Raw genomic sequence first — 12,536 nt, 5'->3', positions numbered from 1 at the left:
AAAGAAAGCGAGCGGTGGCTGCCCGGTGTGCCCCAGCTCTGGTGAGGGGTGGTCGCTGTGTCCTGACCCTGCACTGGGAGGACGGCAGGGGAAAGGCCAGCGCCTGGGAATAGTGGCGTGGGAACAAAGTCCAGAGCAGACTCATGCCAGAAGAGCCAGAAACAAGCCCAAGGACGGGACTCAGGCATTGCCCATACGTGTCCTACGCTCACTGGTGCCCCAACCCTGCAGAGTGGTCCCTTGCCAGCGGGAGACCCCATGCTGCCGGGGAGCCAGCTGATGAGGCTTCCACAGCCACCACCCTCCTGTCTGAGGAGCTTGGGAAGACCTCTGCCATACACCAGTGCATTAGGGACCAAAGTAGGACAGTTGTCAGGAGCCTGTGCTGTGTGGACAGAGCCAAGGCAGGGCCAGCGGCTGGGCCAGGGTGGCCACGGCATGGGAAGCCGAGGCCGGCAGGGTCAGCGGTGGTCTCCGGGGCCAGAGAGCGGCGTGCTGGTGAACCCAAGCACCCAGCAGAGTCCTGAGCTGGTCTGGGACAGAGGCTGCACTGCTGCCTTCTCTGCCCCCTGCGCACCCTGGGCTGGAGCACAGGTCAAGGACCCCTGTCCTGCCGGTTGCGAGAGCCAGGGAGCTTGGCACCCGCCGCGGCCAGGCCAGAGCCGCCTGCTCCAGGGCAATGTGACGGTCGCCAGGAATCTGTCGCTGCCCCCCACATCTGCAAGCCCCTCACCTGGCACCGTGGGGACACTGCTGCCCGTGACCTCCGCAGCGGCCGCTCGCTCAGCTGGTTGCTCCGAAGCTGCAGTCACGGGCCCACTCTTCTCTTGGCCACAGGGACTAGGGAAAAGCCTCTTCAGCACTTTTTCCACAAACACTACAACCAAGTGACAAAGAAAGAGGAATTCTTCTTAGTAGTTCATTTAAATCACAAATGGATTTTATATAAAATAAAGATATAGCCTGATATTTACCATCAGAGAGAAAAGGGAATGTATGTGACAACAACCTAGCATTGTCCCCCCAAGAGCCCCCAGGACCGTCCCTTGGAGGACCCCAAGCACCACCTTTCACGGGTCCCTGTACTTTCTATCAGGGGCCCCCCAGCTTGGTCCATGAGAGGACCCCCTCCCTACAGGAGCAGCAGCCTGGGATGCCCACAGGTGTGGACACAGGGGACAGGAGCCAGGCTGGGTTGAGCGGGCGGCAGGCCTGGGTTGTGGTGAATATGAACTCGGTGTGTACTCAAGGGGGCTGCTGCATCCACCGCAACTGCACATGCTCACGGCTGTAGCTAGGAAGCGACCCGCCTCTTCACGCTCATGCACATTTTTCACTGGGTTTAGGTTTAGTGGGCATTCTGCTCTAACTGGAAGGAAAGCTATCATAATGGATAAATATTTCTGTCCTGAAGTGTGGATAAGGAACAGGCATAAACCTCAAAGCAGCGTCCTGGAAAAGGTGAGGGGAAAGGTTAATAAAATGAATTTGTTTTAACCTTGGTAAATATAGACACAACAAAACAGGAGAGAGCTGCCCTGGGGTCAGGACGCTGGGAGCCAGCGCACGGGGACACTGCCAGGCAGCCGCCTACAGGAGGGACTCCCACTGACCTGCTCCAGTTGGAAAAACACAGCTTGGGTTTAAAGATTCGAAAGGGCTCCCTCCTCCGTGAAGACCCCTGAGGGTATCCGTGACAACCCACCGGCCCGGGGCCGGCTCCTCTGGGCAGGGCGCTCCCCGGCTCCAAGCAAGCTGTCCCTGCTAATGACGTTGGCGTCGAAGACTGCCCGTCCTAGCACTGAGAGATTCCCCACGCGCTTTGACTTTGCTGAATGTTCTACGAAATCTGCGGGAGCACGGGCCCGACACAAAGTGTGCTTCCGATACGATCTGCTGAGGCGCAATGTTCCCAAAGCCTTCTGCACAGCGGGTTCACAGGCACGTGCCTTGGAGTGTCACCCAAACAGGACTGTGGGGACAAACAGCCTGTTCTGCACGATGTTCACAAGAAACGTTCCGTGGTCGTCAGCAGTGTACAGAAGGGAAGGCGGCAGGCTTTTGGCTACGGGTGTCAGCTGGGTGACTCCTTCCGTGGCGGAGAGCGGGGTTCCACTCCCCCCCGCTAGGGAGGCCCCTGGGTGAAGGGGCGCTGACCCCGGCATCTCCCACCGCCACACGGACGGAAATGCCCCGGCCACAGCGGCACCGACACAGACGTGACTATGCCCACCGCGCCTGGCCGTCCACGCGCTCCCGCCCCACCTGCGAGCACGCTTTCTGCGGCACCTCTCTTCCTTACACACTGCCGAACACAGACACACCCGTCCTGGTACCCGACACACACTGCACCTGGTATCCTAATTAAGCATGCAGCACGGAGCTCCCCTTTCCTACCCTGCACCTGTGCCCCCGCGGCCTCTTCCCAACACCACGAGCTGCTCCAGGAGCCGGGGTCACAGGCAGGGCCTGGGGTGCAGGGAGCTCACGGGTACAACAGTCCTCCCACAGACGCGTTTGGTCGCACGTGCACGGTACTGCATCCATCCAGGATGCACACCTGGCATGCACAGCAACCACAGAGTTACTGCAAACAACCTCCCAACAACGTAAGAATGCAGGAAAGCAGGCTGTATGTTCAGGATTTGAAAACAAAAGCAAATACAAACCTAAAAGTTCTATAAGTTTACATCTTATGCTATTCTGTGAGGGGAAGAGTGGGAGAGGGCAGGTTCAAAGAGGTCAAGAGGATCTGTTCAGGTTACTTTTTAATAAATGGCAAAGGTGATTCTAATTTTAAAATTTAAAACTGAACACTGTAGTCCAAAAACTGAGAAAGAAACTTCTAGCATCCTAAGCTGAGCTGGGTTAAGAATCTTATAACTCCAGGGGCCACCGTGATTTTTGTCCTACAGCAACAGATGTTAAAACCTCACAAGCAAAAACCCACCCTTTCCTGTGGAACCACAGGACCTCCAGGACAACCCTGGTACCCAGCTACTTGGTGGCAGCATGCTTGTGCTCTGGCAGCGGTAAGGTTGGAGAGATTTGTTCCCACCCCGACTCCTGGTCATGACATCATCACGGGGAACAAGTGCCTGATGTACAATTCCTGACACTTGTTCAGACTGCCTTGGATACCAGACACTGGCAAATACTGGTTTTACCTTCTATTATCCGTGATCCACAGCTGACTCACAAACTGCACCATCTCCAGGCACGAGAAGAGGTGATCTAAGACGTGTCACAATGTGTATCTCAGTATCAAGGGGGAGTTTTTTCTCTTCAAGGAGAATTTAACTTTTATTTATTTATTTACTCGTTTTTATTTATTTATTTATTTACTTATAACAAGGAGAATTTTAACTAATAAATCTTAACCCAATCCGAACATCCAGGTATCTCAGAATGAAATCATTTGCTAAGCATGATGACGGAATGCTTTCAATTGCCACAACTTAAGACATAACGTCTTCTTAAAAATATTATGTTTAAAAAAAAAAAAAAGCACTTTAAAGAGCAGTGTGTAACAAACAAAGTAACTTTCTGGCAACTACTATTGCTGGAAGACATGGTGACAGTGACACACTTCGCTCTACCCCAGGCTTTGAGACTCAGTGGTGGATGTTAATGTCAGGAGTCAGATGCTGTGGGGGACCGGAAGGAACAGCTGTGCCCCAAGACCAGCAGACATCCCGAGCATCTGTTCCTGCCCACTGCACGACGGCACACGGCAGTGCCTGGTTTCCAGGGACACCGTGGCGCATGGAGCAGTCATCTGGAGTTTCCTATTACTAAAAGAGCTCAGTTTATTTAAACAGAAATAGTCGGCTAGCTTAGGCCTGAAAACACGTCTCAGAGCCACTTAAGCTCTCACTGCTACTTGGAGCCTCCAGCTATGAATAAAACACGTACCCTCTGAACTGCTGGATGATTTCCCACAGATAGGGACTTAATTCTGTAAACAAAGCATGTCTTCCTACTGGCCAGATCTCTATAGTGATTCATGTTAAAAAAAAAAAGCAGAACATAGAAGAAGGTACCAGTATTTTTTTCAGGATACTGGTACATAGTAAATCATCATTTTTATTTATTTTTTAATTTTTAAAAAAGATTTTATTTATTTATTCATGAGAGACGCGGGGGGGGGGGGTGGCGGGCAGAGACACAGGCAGAGGGAGAAGCAGGCTCCATGCAGGGAGCCCGACGTGGGACTTGATCCAGGGTCTCCAGGATCAGGCCCTGGGCTGAAGGCGGCACTAAACCGCTGAGCCACCCGGGCTGCCCATAAAGCATTATTTTTTAAAAGCATCTGTCACTTCTGGTTTGTTGAAATTGTGTGTTCACTCACTACAAACATTAACTCTTTTTCAGCGTAATTACTGGTTTTAAAATCTAACATCCAAAAAAAAAAAAAAATCTAACATCTGAGTATACAAAAGGGAAGAGTGTGTTCCATTTTTAACAAAGGTGTAAATGGCTGCATTTCAAGGAAATCGCTCTCCTGTGTGCTGTGCCTCAAGAGCAGAGCCTGAGGACACCTGCGGCAGGTGAGCTGGCTCCCGCTAGGGAATGGGTTGCACGTCAGCTGTGCTTCCTGGCCCGCAGGCTCCCAAAGGGAGCAAACAAGCAGTGTGTTCCATTCGAAAAGACTCGTATGAGAAAAGAAATGGAAATAGGAACTTTTTCTTGTGTAATACCCCATCCTGAGAAAAGCAAAAGAAGATTACATATATGTGGTACAAAAGACGCACCCCATAATATCAAGGAGTGAGCTTTCAAAAAGCTCACTCTGGTCGCAAAGTAGCACATATTCTCTCAATATTTGCGTACACGGCACACGTCACTTCAAATGGGGGTAAAGCTACGTTCTACTAGACACACATTGTACATCGGGAGAGCCTGGGATGGTTGAGAGCAGAAATGATGTTTCCTCATTTGTGATTCTCCAGACAAGTATATCAAAACCTCCGTTAGCATCCCTACAGGCCAGTGTGTCTGGAAAAGCCCGACTCGGAGAGGACAAACAAAATATGTGTAGAGCTCATCTGAGGACACGAGGAAGGAAGTCAGCTCCAAAGCCAGAGTTTCAAGGCTGGATGTTATGGGGAAGGGATGGACCACATACTCCTGGGAATCACACAAAAGTAGAAGGGACCCCAAACAGTGACGCTAACCTTTAAAAGTTTTGAGAGGAAAACATAGAACGAATAGGTTTACAGCGCACCTTTATAGAATTTCCAGTGGACAGACTGACAAGTGGGAAGTGATGACACAGAATCGAGAGTCACCAAGCTTTTTGAAACCATATTTAAATGAAAAACTGCTGTCGGAAACCAGACTAGAAAAGGACACTGATAGAAGCTTAGTGGCTTAGCGATTGTGCCCCCTCCTCACCAAAGCCTGGTGCAAGGGGCACACCCTCCAGGGCACACCAGCCACAGACATGCACGTACACTCACGGTGTTAGCAACAACAAATCCTGGGTCGCGTCACCCCCGCTTCCATCCTGGCTCAGTGTACCAGGGTGCAACAGACACTCTAAGTTGAAATTTGACAGGGTTACTGTATTTCTTGGAACTAGATAGTTTGAGTTTTATCTTTTCAAGAAAGACTATATTTAAATGCCTGTTGAGTACCTGCCAGCCTATCCACAGCTTTCTCAACAATATTCAATGTTTTATTTTTTCCATTTTATCCCAATAATGAGGCAAGGTATTTAACCATTGTCTATAATCTAGGAATAAATTCATAATAGCACTATGTCACTTCACATGAAAGTTCAGGATAATATGCTAATTTAATGAATGAGTTTCTTAATGAGCTTCATAATAGAATCATAAATGAAAGAATAATTAGCTAAGATTTAAGCAAGAGTTGGCAAGCTTTCTGAAGTACTAATTAAAAGGGAAACAGTGCTCAAAATAAAACCACAAATGGCACTCAAAGGGGAGATAATCAGAACATACACCGTGACCAATCTGATGCGCTCATCCCATCTAAGGATTAGATTTACTGAATATTCTTTTTTCTCCCCAAACTTTCACTTAAAAAAAAAAAATTCCCAACTTTGTCCTAAATTTTTCCTTGTAGAGTGTCTAACATGACTTACTGCACCAGCCGTCAGCAGGTCTGTCCCAGCGGGGACACGGCAGGGATGCAGGGCCGGGTGGCTCCCGGCCTCACCGAGCATGCTAAGGGAGCAGCACGGTCCCACGAGGCTCACGTGCCCCTCGGACACTGGCTTTCATGTCCTGGGCACACACAGGATGCTTTCCTGACTACGCCAAAAGTTTCATTTTTCCCAATTTCATGAATTTTGGCTTTTTCATCTACTAGATCTTGAATTCCACCCAAAGCACACATGGCGAGGCTGGCAGCCGGTCACTAGCACCAGTAGTTAGGTTAACCACCTGCTTTGGGAGGGCTGCAGGGGTGGGGAGAGCAACACAGACTGGGAGGGGCCCACGACTCAGGGTCCTTAAACCCACCTCCACTTAGGGATGGGGCCTGCTGCTGTGTCTTCAGGGTGGGCACCTGGTGTCCGGGTGATAGAACTCACTCTGTCCACGTGCCCCACCCGACTTACATCTGATCCACAAGACAGCAGTCTGCAACCGCCCACATGTCACTGGACTTACAAGGTCAGTCCCCATGTCCTCTTTTTTCAGGAAACTTCTGTTCCCCAGGGCTGCTGCCTTACTCCTGGCTGTCCCCACCTACCGGTGAAACCCCAACCACAGGCTGGCTGGCCCTCCTGCTGCTGGCCCTGCCCCTTCCCATAATTACCCTGTCCACTCTCAGATCTGTCCCTTACGGAAGCAAACACCAGCCCCGCTATGCTCGAAACCTCTGGTAGCTCACAATTCCTACCCCAACGCAGCTGCTTCTGGGTAGCCAGGGCCCAGGATTCGTGGTCTGTACAGTGCCATCTGTTTGTCTCTTACCCAAGTCATTCATTTCAGGAAATGCTTGCTGAGCACAGGAAGCCTGCCTGGTAGCAGAATTCAGACAGGAATCTGATCTGATGCCCCAGAGGGCAGCCGTGTGTGAGAGGGCACATACCTTCATGGGGGCTGACAGGCTGGGGTAGGGGTGCTGATCCAGCCCTGCTGGCTCTGCCCTGAGGACTCACATGAATAAGTAAAGCCGGGCTATTTCTACCGAGGAAGCTTCACAGGCCCAAGGATGAAGCTGCACCCCCACAGCCACGAGGCACACAGCTCAGCAGACGAACAGAGGTCTCTTTCCATTACAGGTGCATCCCAACCAGAGCCTGTGGTTCTGAGGCTCCAGAGGGGGCGGATGGCAGAGTGTGTAAGTCTGAGGGTGTGATGGGAGACAATGCATGCACAGACATGCAAACACACATGTGCATGCACACACAGAGATACACACAGACATGCATGTGCACACATGAACAGACACGCATGCATGTGCACATACTTATGCACACATGAACAGAGATGCACATGCATGCAGACACACGTGAACGTAGGAACAGACACATATGCATGCACATATGTATGTGCATGCACATACACACATAGATACACACCTGCACGCACAGACACACAGACACCCTATCCCAGCCCCACTGCTCCAGGGTCGCTGTCATTAGCACCTGAACCACACATAGCCCCACAGTGAGGGGTGGGTTATGCTGAACACAGAGGCAAGGACACAGGGAAGGGGATGAGGCCAGCTGGAACTGAGACCACTCACAGTGCAGGTTGCACCCAGCCAGGGTCCCTGGAGGACAAGGACCTTGTAGCTCCAGTGGTTCAGCTGGCCACACACTCCCGGCTCCCAGGAGAGGCTCATCCCCTGAAGGTCAGGCAGGGCAGGAGCAAGGTCTCATTAAGAAGCAATGGGACTATGTGCACTACACACATTCCCCCACCTGGCCATCTGCCTCATGGGCCTGGCAGGCAGGTGTAGGTGGAGATAGGTCAGGGCTGGATGTGGTATCCTGGGGAACATGCAAGTGTGCAGAGGTGGGAGGCCAGAGCCACAGACACTCACTCACTTAATCCTGATCATGCGAGAGGAGGAGATGACCGTTTCATCGTGATGAGAGATCTTAGGGTCAACAAGTGGCTGGCCCGCGGTGGGGGTGCCAGATGAGAAAGAGGTGCACTGCTGGGGCACGGGCACTCTGCCATGCTCTTGACTTGAACCCGTTCATTCTACGCTTTCCACCCAGTGCTCATCTCATCGGCACAGGAGCAGGGAGGGAGGGCCAGTGGCGTCTACAGTGCAGACGGCGGACCAGAGGCGAGCGTGTCCCTCCTGGCTAGGGATGGAGCCCACGTTCTCAGCAGGCTGGCCTGCCTGCAGTTAGGTATCCTCTGTTTTGGAAGCCAGCTGGAGCATGCCTCCCAGGAGAGGCATTCCAGAGCGTGCAGAGCATCCCGTAGCAGGGGCTGGGAAGCAGGGAGGACGAGGTACAGAGGTACTGCCTCTGAGGAGGCAGAGGAGGCATTGTGGGACAAGCTACAAGACTCCCCTTACGTGCTCCAGCAAAACCACACCCAAGGAGAAGTAGGGCGGGCAGCGTTCCTCAAAATGGATGGGTTACTTCAAGAAGTACTATGCTCCCACTACAGGAGGATAGGCCTGGGCAGGTGGCCTGGGGAGGCGCCTGGGAGGAAGGTGGCTGGACACTATACCTGGGCACTCGTTTGAAGACTTAACTGTGCAGCTACTGAGGCCAACAGCCTGTGAGATGGGGACCAGACCCTCCTGCAGCCTGCCTCTTCCCTGGGAGTGCCCCTCCCCAAAGAGCTGGTCCTGGGGCCGACCCAGGCCACCTGGCCATCCTTCTCCTTCCGGATGCTGTCCTGCTGCTGCAGGCTGTCCCCACCTCTGCTCCCGTGAGCATGAGCACAGCCAGTCCCCACCTGAGTCAGCACTCCAGTAAGTGCTGGATATTCGCCCACCTCCCCACCACTTAGGACATGGGGGCCTTCCTGTGAGTTGCTTCAGTCCTGGAGGGCTGTTCACTTCATTGCCTGCCTGCTAACTCACAGGCTTGTCCAGGAGACATCTGCTAGTACCGTTCATACATTTCTCCACGTAAAATACAGCACATTAAAAAAAAAATTTTTGCTTCTTACTCAAGTAGTATTGCTGCAAAGGCAAAACATCCTCCCCATGAATCCTACAAATTGTCTCAGAGGAGATGGATGCATCAGAAAGATACACGACCTAGGGGGAGCACTCTGCTCCCAGGGAAGCCGGCTGCTGTCACAGCTTCAGATGGAATGCCAGCCTGCCCTTGTCATGCTTACTCGGTCTGTGCCAGAGCGGAGTATCTTTTTCCTGGGATGTGTCTCAGCCACAGCAGTGACTCTAGCCTGAAGGAATAGCCTGGAACCTGCCTAGCTAGAGCCAAAGCGTCCAAGTCCCTGCTCTGTTCCCAGGGCATGAAGATGTCACACACGCTCAGCAGACTCCGTGACCGTTTGCTGTGGGAGCGAGTGTTAAGTGCGAGTTCTGCATGCGACCCGGTGTCTTTGAAGAGGCACTGGGCGGCAAGAGGGCAGAGCTGTGAGGGCAAGTCTGCACCAGCCACGGCCCTCTCAGCCACACGGTTCCCAAACCATGGGCTTCAATAAGTTACGAATGCTCAGACTTTTCCAACTGCAATCTCCCAGTGTTTCTGGAAGCAGAATGTTGTCCCAGAGACATGCTCTTCAGTGATCTTGTTAAAAAGACTCACAAAACTAGTATTTTGCTTCCCACTTAAATTTTACACTTCCAAGGCTTTCTAATCCATCCTTCTGACTGCAGTGTCTTAAAACCTCACTCTGACAATTTTATCACCTATCCCCCAGGGGAAGGAGGACTTTTTTAGAGAAGGCTCCTAAATGAGTAAAACAATGCAGGGTTTCATCCATCTTAATTTGGTGAGCAGAGAAAGCTTTTTACAAGTTCACTAGGTGCACTAAGATGACCCCGACATCTTGCAGGGGGAAGAGCCCTCAGTGTGAGGCTTAGAAGGGTCATGACAACGTGTGGGATGTGCACTACAGGAAGGGCCCCGGTGTGACGGAGAAGAAACACTGGGGGCTCGACAGCCATCCCACAGAGTCTTCACTCCTTCTGGCGTGTGTGCGTGTACGTAAAAACAGTGGTGTGAGCACTCATTAAGATGTTTTAATGTTCATTTTGGAGACTAACATCTGACTGGTTAGAAATTAAGCCATTTTAACCTATGATGATCTGTGTTTAAAGCTCACTAAGTGAAGTCAAGACTCAGTGGGATGAGAGCAAGAGGGAGGCACCCACAGTGCTTTCCTATAAAGGAAGCCACAGAGATGGGGACTCTATTTACTGATTCCATATTCTGCCTGGTTGAGAAATTACTTTTTCATATTTTATGCAAGTGCTTATTAACTAAAATGGATATTTGACTTCTCATTTCAAAGGGCAAAACCACAATCATCCATTTTAAAAGAAAGAAAAAAGAAAACCACAGCCTGAACCAATCCAAATAACATAAGAAATGTATCAAAACCTTCACTTTTACCCGAAACCATAAAACTCCTAGAAGACAACACAGGGAAAGAGCTTCTCGATATGGGTCCTGGTGATGATTTTTGGACAGGACACCTAAAGCATAAGGAAGAAAAGTGGAAATCCACAATTGGGACACATCAAGCCACAGGCTTCCACACAGCAGACAAACCCATCAACAGGACGAGGAAGCCTGGGGACCGGGAGTAGACATCTGCCAGTCACACACCTAGAAGGCATTCACACCCAATATAGATGAAAAATGTACACAACTCAACAACAAAATACCAAGCTAATTAAAAAACGGGCAGAGGATCTGAATAGAAATTCTTTTAGAGAAGACATCCAGATGGCCAATAGACACATAAAAAGATGTTCAACACCACTAGTCACCAGGGAAATGCAAATCCAAACCACAGTGAGAAATAACCTCACACCTGTTAGAATGGCAATAATCAAAAAGGCAAAAAATGACAAATGTTGGCAAGGACGTGCAGAAAGGAGAGCCCTTTTACACTGTAGGTGGGAATGCAAGCTGGTGCAGCCACTCTGGAGAACAGTGTGGAGGGTGCTCAAGAAGTTGAACATAGAGCTTCTCTACAACCCAGCAACTGCACTTTTGAATATTTATTCAGAGGAAATGAAATCTGGAGCTCAAAGAGGTATCTGCACCCTCATGTTCACTGGTGCACTATTACAATAGCTAAGGCATGGAACAGCCTAGGGGTCCATCCAGGATGGATGAATAAAGATGTTGCAGTGTATATACACAATGGTATATTGAACCATTAAGAAAGGTGATCTTGCCATTTGCAACCACATAGGTGGACCTTGAGAGCCTCATGCTAGATGAAATACGTCAAACAAAGACAAATACCATATGACCCCACTTATATGTGGCATCTAAAAACCCCTGGATGCGTGGATACGGAAAATAGATTCATGGTTTACAGAAGTGAGAGGGCTCTATAGAGGAAGGTGGCCTATAGGTACAGACTCCCAGCTACAGGATTAATGAGTCCTGGGACGTGCTGACCCAGTCTACAATGCCTTGCGCTCCATGTGAAAGTTCGTAAGAGAGCAAGTCCTAAGGTTCTCACCACAAGGAAAAACGTAACCATATGAGGTGATGGATGTTAACTCTGCGTGGTGATTTTGTGGCGCACATGCGTGTCAGGTCCTGATGCTGCAGGTCTTAAGCTTATACAGGGTTGAACGTCAATCATACCTCAATTAAACAGCAAACATAAAACCTTCTCACTTTTCACTTGAGTGCCGATGATTGAGTGGGAACAAGATTTAGTTGCACCTTATGTGAGATGGGAGTCCCCTGCATCTTCTGACGTTCGATTCTAAGGCACCAAAATGTTAACCAATGAAATGCATTCCACCCCTTTGGTGCTGGTTAAAAAGCAGACTATCATATCCATTGTACAGATGAAGACAATGAGGCTCAGAGAGGCCTCCGACCTGTTCCAAGGGGGAACACCAGTCACAAAGTGTACTGCTCCAGTACAAGCTGCAGGTCCCTGCACTGGTTTGGGGGACCGTCCTGGCCCCACAAATCCCATATTCACTCATGGAAAGGGGTTCCTGCTCCTTCAGGGTCTCGCAGGCCTTGTCACCTCCGCCTAGGGCCCCTGGACACCCAGGGCTGGGATGCAGGTCCCAGAGATACCCGGGGCCCTGGAGGTCCTCCTGCCCTAAGTGCCAACACCTGCCTGGGTCTGGGGTCCAGGTGGAAGGTGGGCTGGAGTCCTAGTGGGAGATGGGACAGAGTTCTGGGGTCCTGGTAGGAGGTGAGTTGGGGTCCAGGGTCCTGGTGGAGATGGGCAGGGCTCTGGGGTCCTGGGGGGAGGGAGTAAACAGGGTCCTGGGGTCCTGGCAGGGGGAGGACAGGGCCCTGGGTCCCGGCAGGGGCGCAGGGAGAGGACAGGGCCCTGAGTGGGAGTGGGGGCAGGGGGAGGACATTGCCCTGGGTCCAGGGGGGAGGGGGGCAGGACAGCGCCCTGGGT

The 12,536-nt window shown here is 51.0% G+C and overlaps 1 protein-coding gene across 8 annotated transcripts in view; it reads right to left on the bottom strand.

Annotated features, from left to right (window-relative positions):
- Positions 1-12,536, bottom strand: part of ERICH1 (glutamate rich 1) — a 42,208-nt gene that overhangs the window by 29,028 nt on the left and 644 nt on the right. For all 8 annotated transcript variants that reach the window (XR_012025109.1, XR_012025110.1, XM_072813406.1 and 5 more), the window contains exon 2: positions 734-877. Coding sequence is in view for 5 of the 8 variants with exons in the window: in XM_072813407.1 (XP_072669508.1) it covers positions 734-877 (144 nt within the window). In the remaining 3 variants the exon portion in view is untranslated. The remainder of the gene's footprint in view (positions 1-733; positions 878-12,536) is intronic.

This window comes from Canis lupus, chromosome 36 (assembly GCF_048164855.1).
Source record: "Canis lupus baileyi chromosome 36, mCanLup2.hap1, whole genome shotgun sequence".
Classification (NCBI taxonomy): domain Eukaryota; kingdom Metazoa; phylum Chordata; class Mammalia; order Carnivora; family Canidae; genus Canis; species Canis lupus.
The sequence above is the reverse complement of the archived record's forward strand: the minus strand, read 5'-3'. Positions and strand labels throughout refer to the sequence as shown.